General features: G+C 37.6%; 1 protein-coding gene across 1 annotated transcript in view; it reads left to right on the top strand.

The window, feature by feature from the left end:
• The window catches only part of RECK (reversion inducing cysteine rich protein with kazal motifs), an 84,414-nt gene that overhangs the window by 39,049 nt on the left and 24,891 nt on the right, over positions 1-20,474 (top strand). The window contains exons 8-14 of the mRNA XM_039234856.1: positions 1,599-1,796; positions 3,962-4,229; positions 6,310-6,489; positions 13,313-13,525; positions 14,966-15,102; positions 17,140-17,280; positions 18,678-18,866. Coding sequence (XP_039090787.1) covers positions 1,599-1,796; positions 3,962-4,229; positions 6,310-6,489; positions 13,313-13,525; positions 14,966-15,102; positions 17,140-17,280; positions 18,678-18,866 — 1,326 coding nt within the window. The remainder of the gene's footprint in view (positions 1-1,598; positions 1,797-3,961; positions 4,230-6,309; positions 6,490-13,312; positions 13,526-14,965; positions 15,103-17,139; positions 17,281-18,677; positions 18,867-20,474) is intronic.

Below are 20,474 nucleotides of genomic sequence, written 5' to 3'. Positions count from 1 at the left end.
AAAGGCATCCCAGGTAAAGGGAGTAGTGAGGGCAGTTAGGGTTGGGAAAACATAGCTGAGGAACAGAAGAGTTGATTAGATTAGCTTGGCAGTTCGGTTCATCAAAGTGTAATAAGAAACATTAGCTGGCTACACACTTTATCTTCTAACCGTCTCGAAGCATGGTTTAATTCACAGTTTCCCAGATAGTGCTGCACATAATCTCTGTACTCCCACATTAGTGAGCAAGCCAGCCTCATGGAGGAATCAGAAGATGGGCATCCTTGGCTTATTCTCACTTATCTCTTATGTCCTCAGTATTCCTCCCCTCCCCATCCCTCAGTTTATCCTCACTAAGGTTAACAGTGATAAATGTAGCCATTAATTATTCTTTGTGTTGAAATTGAACAGTTCAGCAATGAGCACAGTAAGTAGTAAATTATAAGCAATGGACACAGTTCAGCAATGAGCACAGTAAATTGTAAGTTAAAAACAGGTGGCACAATAATTAGGAAACTGTTTCCTGGTGCAGGAAACCAAGGCCTGTCCTGCATCAGTTCAGTCCTAGCTTAATTTGTGTATAGTTTTATCATTGTTATTATTTCTGGAAGTTGCCTGGATTCCCTGCTCATTCCCTGGTCTGTAGAATTCATCAGAAACCTGATTCTGGTTCCTCCATAACCTCTAATAAGTATCAGAGATTTCCTACCTGCCTTTCTCTTACCTGTTTCCTGCCATACCTCCATCTTGGTTCCCTTCAGCCTCCCACAGACCCCTTAACCTCTCCTGTGAGGGTCTCTTGTTTTTCTCCAGTGTAAATCCCACATCTGTACCCACAGCCACTCATCTAACTCTCCCCAGACACCTGAGATGGTCCCCCGCTTTGATTTCTAAAAATATATAAATCAAGAAATGTATTTCAAATACAGGCTTTACTTTTCAGTATTAAAGCAGGTCACATCAGTTGGGAACTAAAGAGCATTTCAACTTAGGCATGTTCTTGGAGATATTCAAATGGAACAGAACTTTTGAGTTTTTTTCAAGATATATAGTTATATAAGTGTCAAATTTATGAAATGAGCCTGATCTCTCTTAGTTTTTACTGGACCTATTTTATAAAACCCCCAAAGGGGTCTTGTTTTATTTTGGTTTTGTTTGCCTTGCTTTGTTTGTAAATCTCCACAAGTCTAACATGAAAAGAAGCTGTTCCAGTGGTTCTCAGCATGGGCAGTATTGGGAATTTTGGAGACAGTTTTGGCTGTGTGAAACTGCCTCGTACACTGCAGAGCAATGTCCCCATGCACTAAATATCACCAGTAGTTCCCCAAGTCATCATGAAAACCAAAAACACTTCCATGCATCTCCATAATCTCCCACAGGGGTGTGCAGCTCCTGCTGAGAATCACTGGACTATGTAGATTCTAAGTTGACAAATAAGACTTTCTTGTACCAGTAAGCACCTGAATGTCCTCATGGCTATTCCGAAAGTAGTGTTGATTTAAAGTAATTGTCTTCTGCGGCATGGTTTTATTTCTCCATTTTTCTATCAATATTATGATGCTTTCTTGTCAGCCAATAGCTGTTTCCATTCCAACATCTTCTCCTTTTTTCCCCCTTAGTGGGCTCAGTTTGTTGCAGTTATGCAGGCCATCACACAAATTGCCGAGAATACTGTCAAGCCATCTTTCGAACAGACTCTTCTCCTGGCCCGTCTCAGATCAAAGCAGTGGAAAACTATTGTGCCTCTGTTAGTCCACAATTAATACACTGTGTGAACAATTATACCCAATCTTATCCAATGAGGAACCCAACAGATAGTAAGTAAAATGGACATATTCCTCTTGTTTCAAACTTTGGGAAAATAATTTGTAAAAAGGAAGTAAATTCTTGTAGATATCTGCAGTCTTGGTCATTTGGGAAGTACCAGACTTCCTTTGGTGTTTAGATTTGGCAGATTGAATGTTATGAACACAGCTGAAAGATGCCAAGAAAGAAGAGCTGTCAAGGGTATAAGGAAGCAAGCACTCTTTGTTTCTGGGAATGGGAGAATTCATTGGTATGGAGATTTTGAATTTTTTTAAATGTTTTATTTATTTCTGAGAGAGAGAGAGAGACAGCGTGAGCAGAGGAGGGTCAGAGAGAAAGGGAGACACAGAATCTGAAGCAGGCCCCAGGCTCTGAGCTAGCTGTCAGCACAGAGCCCGACGCAGGGCTCGAACCCATGAACCGTGAGATCATGACCTGAGCCGAAGTCGGACACTGAACCGACTGAACCATCCAGCCCCTGGTATGGATATTTTGAAAGGGAGTTGAGAATTTCAAATGATCATACCTTTTAACCTAGGAATTCCATTTCTCAGAATTTCTCCTTCAAGAAAACTCATAAATTTGCAAAAATCTATCTACACACGTAAAAAAATGTTTGCTACAACACTGATGGTAATGAAGAAAAATTAGAAATAACCTAAATACCCGTCAATAGGGTATTGATTAAAATTGATGAAATAAATTATATATCTGTATAGTAACAATACTATGTAACTCAAATAAAGACAAAAGTATGTTTATATAGAAAGAAGTCCAAGACCTAATAAAGAAAAAAAGCAAGTTGTAGAACTAAGTGTATAGTATGGTACATATTTAGTTATATACATATTCCACATTGTCTGTTTTTGTGATGTTTGAATTTTTATGGTGAACAATTATTACTTTTATAATAAAAGCATCATTAAAATGAGAAGAGATCCTGATATTTTTGAAAATCAGGGCCTCCTAATGAGCCTGCACCTTATGGGGTCTTCAAAGTCTCAGCATTGTACATCCCATAATCCATTTTCTTTACTTAGAGGTGACCAAACTTGAAACGATTGACTTTTTAACCAAACTGACAAAAGATGAGATTTATAAGCCGAATGCCAATGTTTTGATTTATACTGGGATGCTGACAGACTTGTTTTTGTAAATTCAGAAGCAGTGCTATGTGCCCTGCATATCCAGCATCTAAAGCAGAATTCTAAAGCTTATGACATACTGTGGTATGACTGTATCATGAATATCAGAGGATGAATATCAAATGACCTTCATTCATTTGAAAGGCAGAGTTGTAGAAATTGACATTTAGGCTATACAGAGGTGCTGCTGGAACTCAGGTGGTAACAGCTCTGAAAAAAATAAATAAAAACAAAAACCAGAAAGATGTTTTAAAGCTAGAAGAACAACCATCTCAAATGTCTGTACTGATACATAGGAAATCTGGAGAAGAAAAAGCTACAAAAAGATAAGCCTGAATATGTTTCTTAAAAAGTCAAAGATGCCTGAGAAAACTACTTCAAAGAACCCCTTCTGAATTCTGTAATCGGGTTAGAAGTGCTTTTCTTTTCTGATTCTTTGTAGAAAATTAAAGGCAGAAGGAAACTGATATTTTGTCAGAGTTTGCTATTATATTGTTTAAATTACAACTTAGATTAATTAACTTGGAGAGATATATAAGAGCTTTGCATCCCAGAATGTCATGAAATACGGCGTTTGTGGTTTTTGTTATTGAAATTATTCTTCTCTCTCATTTTGTCGAGAACATAATCCCTTTTAGGCAGTTGCTTCTAGCATGAAATAATTCCAGTTTAATCTGTAGTACCTTTTCCAGGAACTTAACATACTTTGCACGTAAGGTCTTCTTAGGTGTAGGACGAGATGACCTTTCATGATATAGGATTGACTTGATATAGGGTATAGGATTGATGCTAAAGATCTCATGATTGGGGGCAGTGGTGAATTCTGGGAATAGATACCTAATCCACCTATAGCTCTTCAGTATTTGCTGTGCTGCCAAGTAATGGAGAGAGAATTTGGTAGGCCTCGTGTGCTGCAGCTACGGACATATGACTCACTAGTAGTGTTTCCAGTACACCACCATGTTCTTCTGTTCTGAGCAGTGCGTGACATAAAATCAGCTAATTAAGCCACATATATTCTAAAAATGTAGGTTTATATTGCTGTGACAGAGCTAAAGACTATGCTTGCCAGAGTGCCTGCAAGAGAATTCTGATGTCTAAGAAGACAGAAATGGAGATTGTTGATGGCCTCATCGAGGGTTGTAAAACTCAGCCTTTGCCTCAGGATCCTCTTTGGCAGTGCTTTCTTGAAAGTTCACAGTCTGTTCACCCTGGAGTCACTCTACATCCTCCTCCCTCCACGGGCCTTGATGGGGCTAAATTGCATTGTTGTTCTAAAGCAAACACTTCAATGTGTAGGTCAGTATCTCATTTTCCTTTATTAAAACCAGTAGAAAATAGCACTTTAATTCATGATTTTAAGTCTAGCAAATATATGTTATATTCTCACATTTACTTATTGAGTGTCATTTATAGAAAACATTGTTTTTGAACATCAAGTGCCAAAAGAACTGTGTTTGGGGGTATAGAGGATTAGCATTGGCAGGGCAATAAATATTTAAAGATGATGTAATTTGGACTGTACCCCCAAAGTATCATTAAGTAAGCTTAGAGTTTAGAAGATGTTTTGATCTGACATCTAAGGGATATTCTTTTTGTTAAATTATGAAACTTTGAACATTAACCAACCTTTTGCACATATTGGTACATGATCTGTGTTGGCACTTACACCCAAAGGTAGAGAACAGTGGACTGGCATTCATTTGGATGATACACTTGGGGATAAAAAAATTAACAATACAGATTTAGGATGGCAGAAACTATCTATAGACAGGAATAAATGGAGATTACTAAGGTTGTGGTAGAACACAGGTGAAATAGAAGTTTGCTTTACTAGGGAGATTTTAGGTGAAAAGGAAGTACATATTACTAAAACATCCTGAAACGAATATCACCTACCAGAATGAAACAGTCTTTTCTGTGGTTTCCAAATGGAAATTAGTAAAAATTATGCTTAGAATAGCATAATCAAACTAAATCAAACTTTACCAAAGATATTTTAAAAAACTGGAAAATGTCCAAAGAAAAATCTTAAAGAGAAGTTAAGTTGGTCCTGTAATTAATGAAATTGAATTGCTGACAGGCATTGATAAATATATTTATGGGAGGGATGCTGAGTAATTCTTTGCATGTCCTTAAAAGAGTTTATGCCCTAAAGACACTGGAGATTGGAATCCCTGCATCATCCTAGAAGAACTTCACTAAAAAAACACTTTGCCCTGCCTTACCTTGATGTAAGGTTTTATGGTTTATTTCCATCTTATTTTCTCTTCATGAAACCTTAAAAGATGATTGTGTCACCTTCTGATAGGTGTCAGTTTGTGTAATTCCTGCTTATATATAGAAAACTAACTCTGAGATGTTATTAAACCATCTGTCCAAGGTCATAGAGAAAGTTAAGGGCTAGAGAAAGGACTGGTTTCCAGCTCAAAGTACCTAATATAACTTGATCTCAGCATCTTTATCTCTATGATGTATGAGCTCCATTGAGAGCAGAGACCTTGTCTCTCTTATTTACCACTGAATATCCAGTGCCTTGAACAGGGTCTAACACAAAATAGGCACTCAGAAAACATCAGCAGAGTAAATGAACAAACTTACGAAAGTAAAGACATCCTCCTCAAAGGGTTAATTTTAAGAGTCAAATAAAATGTGGCAGGAGTGGAAAATTTTTACTTCTGACTTTGTGTATTTTGGTAGAATTAAATTTTATATTATATGCATTATGGTTTTTTGCATTTTTATTACATTTGTAAATTTTAAAACTTAAACTAATGTGAAGGCACTTTGGAAATGGTACTGATATTATTTTAGTTATATGCATGTAGTCAAGCTGCTTTGTAATCATGGAGTACTACAAATAAGATTGTCATGTATTAAATACAATAGTATATAGGAGCTTTGGAGTACATAAGCCTTTACATGTAGAGTATCTTGGTATATCTTAAGGAATATAAGTGATTTGGGGGTAATTTTTCAGGGAGAACTAGTGAACCCTAAGTCTGTAAAGCTTGTTAAGTCTGAAGACCACATCACAGTTTTACTTTCTGTGATTGGAACATAAGTGTAGATATATCTTACTTTAAAGGTAAAAGAGGGATCAGAAGTAGAAGAAATAATTGTGCCAAGAATAAGGATGTACAAATACTATAATTAAACATTACATTTAGCACTGAGCTTTGTTAACAACCATGGCAGAAAGGAAAGAGATGGATGATTAAAAGAAGGCTAACATTTTCATGGTGAAGCTCTGTTTATGGCTTTAAATTCTAGGAGATAAATTTTAGTCTTTTGGTTTTTGTACTTTCTTCTTGTTCATATTCTAAACAATGTATTCATTTGGCTCACCTGTGTTTCTACATTTGTGCCTTTGTTTTAGGGAACTGTGCACGAAACTTTATAGCATGAGCTGGGGCAATACACAGAGTTGGCAAGAGTTTGATCGCTTTTGTGAATATAATCCAATGGAAGTGTCCATGTTGACTTGTTTAGCAGATGTTCGGGAACCTTGCCAGTTGGGCTGTAGAAATCTTACTTACTGTACTAATTTTAACAACAGGTAGGTGCAAATTATTGTACATGGAATGGAAGTATTTTGTCATTAATTATCTTGTTTTTAAGTAATTGAAAAGACCACTTGACTCTGATTTTTACTCGGATGCCAAGTTAAAAGGAAGGAGCATTTCTTTATGATTTCGTCTTTAAATGCTATAACCCATCTGATACGTCACCTCTGGGAAAGGGAGCACTTCAAGACTAGACTAGACTAGACTAGACTAGAGATACTTAAAGCACCCAGAATTCAAGAATCTTCTCTGCCTTCAGTCTACCAGTCTTACCCACTCCCTTCTATTACACAACCAGTAGAAGCAATTTACTGCAGAATAAATCACTGCGAACAATTTGGCCATCCAAATGCCCTCTTGTGAACAGTTTACTTTGAAGGACCTTCAGGATGTCTACGGGCCCTACCACCCTGAACACGCCCGATCTCCTCTGAAGGACCTTCAGGGCGGTTGAAGGTCTCACTCAGTGAGTTCCCTATTTCATACAAAAATATTTTCTTACCTACTTGTATTTTCTTGGGTTATCAAGCCTGGTCAGAAAAACAAGGGCCCAAAACCTAATGGCTGAACAAGCAGTGAGGAAAACACAAAGGCATCCAAAAGCCTAGAGAACACCATATCAGGAAGCCAGAGAGAGAGTTTCTAAATGAGAGGGGGCTGATTTTGTGAGCTGCAGCCTGGAGATCAGGAGGGCAAAGAGGAAAAAAAAAAATCATTCAGTTGGGCCAGAAGAAGGTTCAAACTAACACAAATCCCATTCTTCTAAAGTATTCAGAATATTATTTCAAACAAGAAAATTGAGATATCTTTATGGCTGGTAATAGAATGTTAGCCAATAAGGACTTGGCTTAGAGATTGAGGAAATCTGAAATCTATGAAATGTTTGAAGTTAAACTTAGACACATAGTTCTCGCTGGTAGAGATGGTGGAATAGTTTGTATCAGACTAATGCTTCTACAGGTACCAATTATGAACTCTGTCTAAAATATTGAAAAAACTATTGTCTTAAGGCATTAGAGAGGGACCAAAAGCAGGACGGGTAGAAACCACACTGTGTGAATGCCACATATCCAGTTTTCCCTCATGGGGACTCTCAGTCTCCTTGCATGGCATAAAGAGTTCAAACAAAAATCAGCAGTCTTGGGCAGAGGAGTTAGAGGTCAGAATTTGGGACTGCTGCATTGGCTACCTGTGGGAGTAGCAAACCCCAGAAAGGTGGGAACCACAAATTTGGAGATGCCCCCGAATTTCCATACAAACTCCCCTTAAATCCTTGAATTTAACAAAGTCACAGGATACAAGGTTAACATACAAAAGCCAATTGTATTCCTGTGTGTTAGTAACAAACAACTGGAAAGTGAAATTTATTTTAAAAATACAAATTTATACAATTGCGTCAAAAAACATGAAATACTTAGGATAAATTTGACAAAAAATATTTAGGAACTATACACTGAAAACAAGAAAACTTTGCAGAAAGAAATTAAAGACAGTAAATAAATGGAGAGAGCTCCCATGTTCATGGATTAGAAGACTCAATATTGTTAAGATGTTAATTCTCCTGAAACTGATTTCTAGATTCAGTGCAGTCCCAATAAAAATTCCAACAGGACTTTTATTTTTTATTTTTCTTAATATTTTTTAAATGTTTATTTATGTTTGAGGAGAGAGGGACAGAGCACAAGCAGGGGATAGGGAAAGAGAGAGGGAGACACAGTATCTTAGGCAGGCTGCAGGCTCTGAGCTGTCAGCACAGAGCCCGACAAAGTGTTTGAACTCATGAACCATGAGATCATGACCTGAGCCGAAGTCAGATCCATAACTGACTGAGCCATCCAGGCACCCGCCAAGAGGCTTTTTAAAATAGAAATTACCAGGGGTGCCTGGGTGGCTCAGTCGGTTATGTGTCTGACTTCGGCTCAGGTCATGATCTCATGGTTCATGAGTTTGAGCCCCATGTTGGGCTCTGTGCTGACAGCTCAGGGCCTGGAGCCTGCTTTGGATTCTGTGACTCCCTCTCTCTCTTTCCCTCCCCTGTTCGTGCTCTCTCTCTCAAAAAAAAAAAAAAAAAAAAAAAAAAAATTTAAAAACTTAAAAAAAATAAAATTAAAAATTAAAATAGAAATTACCAGGCTAATTTTGAAATTCAAATGAAAATACAAAGGACCTAGAATAGCTAAAAGAATTTTCAAAAAAATAACAAATTTGGAGAATTTACAGTACCTGACTTCAAGACTTACTATAAAGTAACGAAAATTAAAGCGATGTAAATTGGCATAAGTTTGGGCAAATGGATCAATAGGACAAAACAGAGAGTCAAGAATAGACTCACACACAGTAAATTGATTTTCAACAAAGGTAGCAAGGCATTTCAATGCAAAAAGAAACATGTTTTCAATAAACAATGCTGGAACAGTTGAATATGTATATATATATATAAAAAAGGAACCTCAACCTCTATCTCACATCATACACAAAAATTAATTTAAAATGGGTCATAGAACACAACATAAAAGCTGAAAATATAAAGCTTCTAGAAGAAGACATAGGAGAATATCTTGACAATCTGGCTGTAGGCAAAGATTTTATAGATAGGAGACAGAATGTACTAATTATAAAAGAAAAAATGTTTACAGTTAGAGTTCAAATGTAAACATTTGTTCACCAGAAGACACCATTTAAAAATTGAAAAGGCAAGCCACAATCTGAGAGAAAATATTCAGTGTACCACGTGTACACTCACACACATTTGACAGAGGACTTGTAACCAAAATATATAATAACTCCTACAATCTCATAATAAAAAACTAACCAACCCAATTTTTAAAATGGGCAAAAGCATGTCAAGGGTCTTTCACCAGAGATGACATCAAAATAGCCATTTAAATGTACGAAAAAGTTCTTTGTCATTTTTTATGCAAAATACAAATTAAAAGCTCAGTGAGATGCCTCCTCACACCCACTAGAATAGCTAAAATTAAAAGACCAACAGTCTCGGGGGGCGCCTGGGTGGCTCAGTTGGTTGAGTGTCCAACTTTCGCTCTGGTCATGATCGCAGTTTGTGAGTTTGCTCCCTGCGTCAGGCTCTGCGCTGACATCTTGGAGCCTGGAGCCTGCTTCGCATTCACCTCTCTGTCCCTCCCTCTCCCCTCAAAAATAAATAAACATTAAAAAAAAAAAAAAAAAGACTGACAACATGTGAAGCAAGTGGAGCTCTCATAGTTCCCTGCTGGAATATAAGATGGTTTAAGAACTTTGGAGAGTTTCCTTGCAGTGTGTTAAAAAGTCAAGTTCATGACCCAGCAATCCCATTCTGAAGCATTTACCCAAGAGACATGAAAATCTAATTCCAAAAAAGACTTATATAGCAACCTTATTCATAAGAACCCAGAATTTGGGGGAAAATAAATAAAATGTACATCAAGAAGGGAATGAAAGAGCATATCATGGTGTAGCTGAACAATGGAATAGTACACAGTAAGGAAAAAAAGCTAAACTACTGATGAACCCCAAAATATGGATGAGTCATATGTTGAATGAAAAAAGCCCAATATAAAATAAAGGCTTTGTAATTCCGTATGTATGAGGACCAAGAATAGGTAAAAGTAACCTATGAGGATAAAGATCAGAAAGATAATGCCTTTGGAAGAGGAAATTGGCTGGAAGTGGGCATAAGGGAATTCTGTGAGGTGATAGAAATATTCCATATCTTGTTTGAGGTTTTGATTACATGGATGAATACAATTTTCAAAACTTACTTAACTCTCAAGATCTGTCCGTTATACTCTTTGTAAATTATATCCCAATAAAATATTTTAGCTAAATAAAATAAATTAAAAAATTTTTTTTTAAATTTTGCTCATCAAAAGACACCATTAAGAAAATGAGGGGCGCCTGGGTGGCTCAGTCGGTTAAGCCTCCAGCTTTGGCTCAGGTCATGATCTCACGATTCGTGGGTTTGAGCCCTACATCGGGCTCTGTGCCGACAGCTAGCTCAGAGCCTGGAGCCTGTTTCAGATTCTGTGTCTCCCTCCCTCTCTGACCCTCCCCTGCTCATGCTGTCTCTCTCTCTCTCTCTCTCTCAGAAATAATAAAACATTTAAAAAATTAAAAAAAAAAAAAGAAAATGAAAAGGCAGGGCTGCTAGAGTTGCTTAGTCAGCTAAGCATCCGACTTTGGCTCATGTCATGATCTCGTGGTTTGTGAGTTCAAACCCTGCATTGGGCTCTGTGCTGGTGGTGAAGACCCTGCTTGGGATCCTCTCTCTATCTCTCTCTGCCTCTTCCCCACTGACATACTCTCTCTTGCTCTTTCTCTCTCAAAATAAATAAACTTTATTTATTTATTTATTTATTTATTTATTTATTTATTTATTTTTATTTCTAGGAGAGAGAGAGAGAGACATTATGAGCAGGGGAGGGTCAGAGAGAGAGGGAGATACAGACTCTGAAATAGGCTCCAGGCTCTGAGCTGGCAGTCAGCACAGAGCCCGATGCGGGGCTCGAACCCATGAACCGCGAGATCATGACCTAAGCGAAAGCCAGACACTTAACCGACTAAGCCACCCAGGTGCCCCAAAATAAATAAACTTAAAAAAAATTTTTTTAAATGAAAAGGCAAACCAAAACTGGAAGAAAGTATTTGTAGTACATATTTGAAGCAGGACTTATATCCAGAATATATTAAAAACTCTTATAACTCAATAGTGAAAAGACAACTTTTTCTAAAAAGGGCAAATAACTAGAAAGATACTTCACAGAAGAAGATACCTGAATAAATAATAAGTGCCTGAAAAGGTGTTCAACGTGACTAGTCATCAGCAAAATGCAATTTTTAAAACCCCATCTACAACTAAAAAAGACAGACAAGCACGTAAAGCACCTGGAACTTTCATACATCGTGGCTTAGAGTGTAAAATGGTGTAACCACTTTAGAATATAGTTTGGCAGTTTCTTAGAAAGTTATGACCCAAAAATGCCATTTGTAGCCATGAAGAGACATGAAAACTGGAAACAAACTTTTTTTTTATTTTTTTAAACTTTTTTTAATAGTTTTATTTATTTCTAGGAGAGAGAGAGAGAGAGAGACAGCGTGAGCAGGGGAGGGTCAGAGAGAGGGAGTCACAGACTGAAACAGGCTCCAGGCTCTGAGCTGGCCGTCAGCACAGAGCCCGACGCGGGGCTCGAACCCATGAACCGCGAGATCGTGACCTAAGCGAAAGTCGGACGCTTAACCAACTAAGCCACCCAGGCGCCCCTGGAAACAAACTTTTTGTCTATAAACAGGTGAATGAATAAACGAGCATTTCTCAAAGTGTGGTCCATGGTTCCCAAACCCCGTGAGATCAAAACTATTTTTATAATAACACTAAGCTGCTATCTTTTTTCACTCTCATTCTCCCAAGAGTGAAGCAGTAGAGTTTTCGCAATGATATAAAACACTGGGATGATGTAACTGGGGTGCCTGGATGGCTGTCGTTTAAGTGACCAACCCTTGATTTTAGCACAGGACATGATCTCACATTTCATGAGTTCAAGCCCTGCATTAGGCTCTGCACTGATGGCATGCTTGGGATTCTCTCTTTCCTTCTCTCTCTCCCTCCCATACTCTCTCTCTCCTTCCCAAAAATAAATAAATAAGCTTTAAAAAAATGCGCTGTAACAACAGACTGAAGTCAAGAGAAGATATGAAAATCCAGCAGTCTTCTGTTAAGCCGGATATTAAAGATATTTTCAAAACTGTGAAATAGTCCTATTCTTCTCACTAATTTTAGTTTTATTTTGAAAAATATAGTTACTTTTCATAAAAATATTACTTCTTACATGTAATGGGTTTATTAAACCCATTTTAAATGAATTAGGAACTATGAATCAAAAGATGTTTTGATTTATAATGTCATAGATATTGGTGGTTATAACCCACATAAACAAAAGCTTTTTGAGAATACAGAAATTTTAAGAGTGTAAATAGGTCCTAAGATCAAAAGTGTGAGAACTGCCAGGATAAACAAATTGTGGTACATTTATTAATAGAATGCCACTCAACAATAAAAGGAAACAGACAACTTGCAATATATATAACAAAGGTAAATCTAAAAAAATTGTTTAGCCAAAGACACCAGACCCAAAAGAGTACATACAATATGTTCTCATTTATATAAAGTTCTAGAATGACAGAATTAATATATGGTGATATAGGTATGAATGGAGGTGGCCTCTGGGGTATAGTCAATGGGGAGGGCATTGACTGGACAGGGACGCAAGGGAACTTTGTGACATGATGGAAATGCTCCTTAATTGATTTGGGTGTGTTTATGTAAATGTACACATTTGTCAGATCACACCAATCTGTACTTAAAATCTGTGCCTTTCTTTATTTTTTTCGTATAGTTGACACACAATGTTACATTAGTTTCAAGTCTACAACTTTGTAATTTGACAGGCTTATACATTGTGTCCTGTTCACCACAAGCATAGCTATCACCTGTCCCATTTGTGTATTTTCTTTTTACAAAAAAATTATACCTCAGTTTTTAAAACTTGTAACTCATTTATTTTGTAGTATGAAAGTCTAGAGATGATAGCCCCATACAGAGCGTTTAAGTTTTTAACTTGTATTAAAAAGGAAAGATGCAGTCAAAATCTTAATGTGTCTGCATTGAATCTCCATACATTCAAAGCTGATATCCTTTGATGCGCCATATGTACTTTCTTTCAAAACACCAGATTTTCCTGATGCATTAGTATGTCAGGATTTTACCCATTACTTCTCTCTAGAAAATAATTGCCTCTCAATTCTGGCCTTTTTGCTTTTCAGGCCAACAGAACTTTTTAGGAGCTGTAATGCTCAGTCAGATCAAGGAGCCATGAATGACATGAAGCTGTGGGAAAAAGGAAGCATAAAGATGCCTTTTATCAACATACCTGTTCTTGACATTAAGAAGTGCCAGCCGGAAATGTGGAAAGCAGTAGCTTGTTCACTGCAGATTAAACCTTGTCATAGGAAATCACGGGGAAGTATTATTTGCAAGTAAGTTTCTTTCATGGTAATGACTCTCCAGTCTTGTTCAGACCATGATCTGAACCACAGCCTATCTTTAGAGTTTTCCCTCCCACCACTTCCCTTTGCCCATCACCCCCACATGTCAAGTGCTTTCCTACTTTTTCCTCCTCTGCTTGAGATACTCCTCCATCTCCACTTGCCTACTGCCTATATTTCTTAGCCCTTCTCAAATGCCCGTCATTCCCATGGAACCTTTCCATATTTCTCCAGCTAATAGTAATTTATCCTTACTACAAAATTTTATAGGCCTTTATTTGACCTTTTCTTATGGAATTTAGTTCCAGAAACCTTTAGTGAGTAATTTCAATACACAATTCTATTTTTATATTTTATTTTGTATACTTGTCTTACATTTGGTTAGACTTTGCTCTCCTTGAGTTTATTCTTCTTTGTGCCTCCTTTTTCTTATCTCCTCTTTTCTCTTTTTCTCCCCTTCAGTGATTAGCATAATCCTGACACACAATAAGTGCTCCGTAAATGTGTGATGAATGAAGGAATTAGTGATTGTAGTCATTGGGACCGGTTTCTAGCAAACATGTTGTGAATGGTTTGCTTAGGAGATCTAGGATGAAGTAAAGAGGAAAGCTGCTATACAGAGTGAAACCAAAAGTATTGGCCACATTGTAATATATGCCAGCTGATCTTTAAACATCTATTTTTCTAAAAAAACTTTTCTAAAAACCAAATTAACGTCCAGCCCCTAAGATGTTGGTGTGTGCCTTGGTGCTGCTGGGGACTTGAGGACTGCTTGCAGATGACTTCAACCTTAAACAGGAACCAGATCTATTCTCTGGCATGACTTGGGGATGACCTGTGTAAGGGGTAATTTGGGCGACAATTAGAGGCAACCAGTGGGAAATTTATAGACTCTTAGTATGAAAAATGTATAGAAAACGAGTCAAATCCCTTTTGAAGACTGAAAAAATTTTAAAGTAGTGTACTTCCAGTTGTTATAGGTGAAACATCTTAATGTTGATAACTAAAAAGATATTTAAAAAGAGAAAGGGAGGGAAGGAGGAAGGGAGGAAGGAAAAAGCAAGCATGCATAAGGTCCTGAAAGAAAGGATGTATGATTTTGCAAAGAGCTTAGCTTAATTTCCTTTCAAAGACAGGGACACGCCACATCAATAGTAGTAACTGTATGAGTGTAAAATTTGAGCAAGGCCTTTGATCTCAGATAAGAGAAAGCTAGGGATGCTTTGATACCATAATACATTACTTACCACTGTTCAGCCTTAGGTCTTCTATGACTACTGTTTTCTTTTGCCATTACTTTGACCTAACCAATTGTGAAACATTGTTATGAAAACTCACCTTCTGGAAAGCTTCAGAAACAGGACTGATATTGATTAGACAACATGAGGAGGTTCCTTGAACCCCAAACTTGTGTGTATTTTTCTTTTTAAGATCAGATTGTGTGGATATTCTCAAGAAATGTGGGAATCAGAATAAATTCCCCGATGACCATACAGCTGAAAGTATTTGTAACCTTCTGTCACCTAAAGATGACCTAGAGAATTGTATACCTTTGGAGACATACCTCAGTAAGTATTTTGTTTTTTTAGATTTCAAATACTTCTCCCTTCTATATCTGCCCTTCATGTTTGCTTTGGATAAACATCTGTCTGTTGAGAATGTGTGGTTCAATGTTACTATCTCAGTTGCAGACTCTAATCTTATATGCTTGGCCTTTTTGGCCTGGAAAGAATTGTCCTCTTAAAATATATAGGCACAAGTGATTATCTTATCAGTTTGAAGAAGTGATAAACTATTATCAATCAGGAATTCTAAGCAGTGAATTTGGGGCCAGCTTCTAAGATAACAGCTCCATATCAATGCTGTTTCCTTGCCATGATTTGACCAGGGAGTGAAATTTCTCCAGAGAATCTTCAGCTTTTTGTCATCAGAATAGTAATGCACCTGAGCTAGGCCCTAGCTGAGACTGACACACCAAATAGAAGTAAGGAATGACGGTCTGGGTTAGTACACGAAGGTGGAACTTTTGTCTCTGCCGAAATACTCCTGTCAAGAGTTAGGCCAAGGGTTAGAAGAATAAGTTGGTATTTCATTGAGGGATCCTGGAGCTGAGCTTCTTGGCAGGAGGTGACCATGCGTGGTGGAAACCAGAGGGATGATGAGTGGAACCCATATACACACCAAATGTCTATGCTGCCACCAGGGGGCACTCATGTCCCAAACTGGCTGGAAAAGCAGACCTGGATCCTGTTCCTCATTTCTTTGTTTTCCCTGTGTCAGATAGGACTGAGTTCTACTGCAAATAACAGAAAAACAGGTAGTAGTAAAAGAAAACCCAAAGTAAATAGTCCAAGGCTGTTACAGTGGCTCCACCATATAGAGTCCAGGCTTCTTTTGCTTTACGCACCGTCCTTAATGCTTGGTTTCCATCATCAAGGTAACTTCAAGTACTTTATTATCACAACATGACTCCTGGGACTCTAGCCACCATATCCTAGTGTAAGGGAAAACCACCCTTGCTGTAAGGGAAACTGAGGAAGATGATATTTTTAGCTGTGGGCCCATTGTCACTCTAAGCAAAATTGGATTTCTGTTATTAGCGAGCAGAAAGAAAAGAGTAGATGCTAGATTTGCAGCTAATGATATTGGCCACATTTTCCTAAGGCCAGCAAACTATGTACCTTAGCCTTTGTGACCAGTATAGCAAAAAAGAGAGCCTTGGCTAGAATATAGGCCTCTGTGATTTTGAACAGATCACTTCTTTCCGCCTCAGCTTTGCTATTTATAAAAGGATTGGGCTGGATGTGATGAACTCCAAGAACTCTGATACCTTTATTAGCCTAACAGTCTGAGTCTGGCCTAAAATTAAGTAAGCAAAACTAATATCTCCACTAGCCTAGACCTTATTAGAGCAGTGAAATGTATGTTCAGAATGAAAAAGTTTCAAGAAATGTTTTTGTTTGAATTTTAATATTCAAACAAAATTTAATATTAACTTTCTTTAAATATTATACATGAGACTCTTAGTCATTATTTCACAAGTTAACAAATATAATCATGGTACAGCATCTGTCTTACCATAGTGAGTTATTATGGTTTATGGTAAAATGTGCTGAGTTATTCCTTTTAGGCATAAGCACCTGTTTGACCCCCTTACCCAAAGTAAGTCATTTTCCATCCCTTTATACAACTTATTACATATCAGAAAACAACTTATTACCTATTGAAAAAGTAGGTGCCTTTTTCATTTATATACATGGAAACACATGTGCACACACAGATGCCCAGTCTATTTATGTATAGTTTCCAACTAGAATGTAAATTCTATGTTAGAGATTTATCTGTTTTGTTAACCACTATGTCTCTAGTGCTTAGAAACTTGTCCAGCATATTGTAGGTACCCAATAAATAAGCAGGTGAATGAATGTATGTTGCTAAATTCACAAATGATCAGAGAATCTCTGTATTTTAGTAGTTTATTAGAATCAGGCCTTATGTTATGCTCATGAGCTCTCCATTTATTAAAGCCATAATTAATTCGGATAATTTACAGACTTCCATTTCCTTCTGGGGTTGGTTAAACTGATCTGTGTTTTGTTTTTCAGGGCCTAGTACTTTGGGTAACATTGTAGAAGAGGTCACTCATCCCTGTAACCCAAACCCTTGCCCTGCTAATGAGCTCTGTGAGGTAAACCGGAAGGGGTGTCCGTCTGGAGATCCCTGCCTTCCATATGTTTGTGTTCAAGGTAAGAGGCAGATGCGTGTGAATGTAGGGCGGGTATGGATTGCTACTGGTATTTCTGTATAGGCATTATCTTTGGAATAGTGAGGTTACAATAGACTTTAGATTCTAACTTATATTTTTCTGTAACATTTGAGGTTTTCCCAATAAACACGTGTTAGTTAAATAGGCAGGAGAAGACAAAGACAAATATAATTTTCAATTATCATTTAGATTGTGAACTGACTCTCATAATGAGTTATAGGGTTCTTGGCAACAAAAGAATAAAAACTCTTGAGCCACTTTTTGTGTATTTTCTTCCATGTTGTAACATTTGAGAAAATCTGCATGTTGTGATTTTTTTCTTTTCTTCCCTTTAGTTATATGGAGAAATGGCACACTCACTGTGATGTGTAATTATCTCCATAAAGCTTAATGTTTTATTGAGATGCATGTGATATTTTTTTAAGTTTATTTATTTGGGGTGGGGAGGGGCAGAGAGAGGGAGAGAGAGAATCCCAAGTAGGCTCTGCACTGTCAGCAGAGCCTGACGAGGGGCTCACTCTTACAAATTTGTGAAATAGTGACCTGAGCTGAGATCAAGAGTGGGGCACTTAACTGACTGAGCCCCCCCCAGCTCTCCAGGATGCATATGATTTTAAGACTGATATTTTTGTTTTTGAAATGCAGGAGGCCTCTTGAATAAAAAATGTTTATCCCATAGAATTTTGAAAGTCTTTATCTCATTGTGCATCCCTTTAGAGTACAGTTGTGGCAATATTTTGTTGCCTTTTATCTATTTCCCAATTGAAAATGTTTATTATGTTAAAATCACCATTGAAAAATATCTGTGATGTTAAAAGGAGTAGAAGATTGAATTAAATAAAGCTGATGTCTCAAAGGATCTATAATATATCAGAAATATATATATCAGTTACAGAGTCATGATAAATCTTGTTAAAATTAGAAATGAATGGGTTTTCCTTAAGCCCAATCAAGTATTCAGCTTTTCTATGAATTTAAGGTATGCTTGTATTCCAACACTAAAAGTTTTCCTGACCGAGAATATTCTAAAAATATTGTCCATTTCCATACTCTATTCTTAAAATATCTGTGATTTTTAAATATCTTTGATAAGTCCAAAGCAATAAAAAGTACATATCTTATAGTATTTTTGTACTGAACTGTAGCTAACTTTGGGGTACAGGTCCTTAATCAGCATCTTCTCATGGAACATGGAATTTTTCATTTGAGATGATATGTTTTGGTTAGTGAATCAAACCAATTCTTTAACTTAGTGCTATTACATAATGTTCAATAGCCACACAGTACCTCTATGAGACTTATGTAAAGTATATGTAATGTCATAAAACAATGACATAGAACAATGCTATCTCTCTAAGCTAATTTTTGTTTGTATAGGTTGCAAATTGGGAGAAGCCTCTGATTTCATCGTCCGTCAAGGGACACTAATCCAGGTACCATCATCTGCCGGGGAAGTTGGTTGTTATAAAATTTGCTCATGTGGACAAAGTGGACTCTTGGAAAACTGTATGGAGATGCACTGTATAGATCTTCAGAAGTCATGTATTGTTGGAGGAAAAAGAAAAAGTGAGTCTTGGACTGTTTATATTTGCTTTTTGGTTTTAATATGAGATTATTTCTCTTAACTTTGTAGGAAGGACATTGGATAGATTCCCACCAGAGTAAGGTCTACAAATCAGATCCTCCAGGGAAGTATTTTCCGAACTGTACTCTACAGGACACTAAGATTTTTTTTTTTTAATGTTTTCATTTATTTCTGAGAGAGAGAGAGAGAGAGACAGCATGAGCAGGGGAGGGTCAGAGAGAGAGACACACACACAGAATCCGAAGCAGGCTCCAGGCTCTGAGCTAGCTATCAGCACAGAGCCCGATGTGGGGCTTGAACCCATGAAGTGCGAGATCATGACCTGAGCTGAAGTTGGACGCTCAACCAACTGAGCCACCCAGGTACCCCAGGACACTAAGATTTCTAAGGAACCTCTTAGGAGCCTCCTTAAGAAGGGACTAATAACTAATAATAATTAATTAGCACTTACTGAGCTTTTAATTGTGTGCCAAGCGCTACGCTAAGTCTTGGCCTGTGTTATCACGTGAGCCTCCCGGCTGCTCTGTGGTTCAGTACTGTTATGAAGAAGTTGATGCTCACCCAGCTAGTAAGTGACCAAAACAGAATTCAGTCCCAGACCTGTCTGATTCCAGAGCCCGTGTATGCCACAGGCAAGGACACAGGTGTGCTTTTTCTCCTCAATTGTATGTCTTCACTGGAAGTAAACTTTAGAGTTTGAGATGGTGGAAAGCGAACTGGAGGATGGGAACTACACTATTGACTAAGCATTGGAAGAGAGCAGGTTACGAAGTGCCATCCTTTTTACACATATAATGGAATATTACTTAGCCATGAAAAAGAGTGAAATCTTTCCATTTGCAGTGATGGGAAGGAAACTAGAGTGTACTATATTAAGTGAAATAAGTCAGTCAGAGAAAGACAAATACTGTGAGTTCACTCATGTGGCATTTTAGAAACAAAACATATGAACATACAGGAAGGGAAAGAAAAACAAAATAAAAACAGAGAAAGACAAACCATAAGAGACCCTTAACTACAGAGAACAAACTGAGGGTTGTTGGAAAGAGGTGGGGGGGCGGTGGGCTAAATGGGTGATGGGCGTTAAGGAGGGCACTTGTGATGAACACTGGGTGTTACATCTACATGATTCTACTCCTGAAACAAATGCTACACTCCATGTTAACTAACTTGAATTTAAATAAAATCTTGGGGGCGCCTGGGTAACTCAGCCAGTTAAGTGTTCAACTCTTGATTTTGGCTCAGGTCCTGATCTCACAGTCATTAGATCGAGCCCAGTGGGGGTTCTGCACTGGGCATGAAGCTTGCTTAAGATTCACTCTCTCTTTCTCTCTCTCTTCTCTCTCCCTCCTCATCTGCCCTCCCCCAACTCTTGCTCCAAATAAATAAATAAATAAAATCTTGGAAGAAAAAAAAAAAATACCACCCTTTGATGCCCTCTCTAAAAGTCTGAGAGTCTTGCTTTCTCACTGCTTCCTTAACCATTTTTTGCTTATACTCCTAACAACCATTCATGTCAATATATGACCTTAAAAATTGTGAAAAACAGGATGCCTGGGTAGTTCAGTCAGTTAAACGTCCAACTTTGG

The sequence above is a fragment of the Hyaena hyaena genome, unplaced genomic scaffold, assembly GCF_003009895.1.
Source record: "Hyaena hyaena isolate Hyena2069 unplaced genomic scaffold, ASM300989v1 scaffold_93, whole genome shotgun sequence".
Taxonomy (NCBI): domain Eukaryota; kingdom Metazoa; phylum Chordata; class Mammalia; order Carnivora; family Hyaenidae; genus Hyaena; species Hyaena hyaena.
The sequence above is the reverse complement of the archived record's forward strand: the minus strand, read 5'-3'. Positions and strand labels throughout refer to the sequence as shown.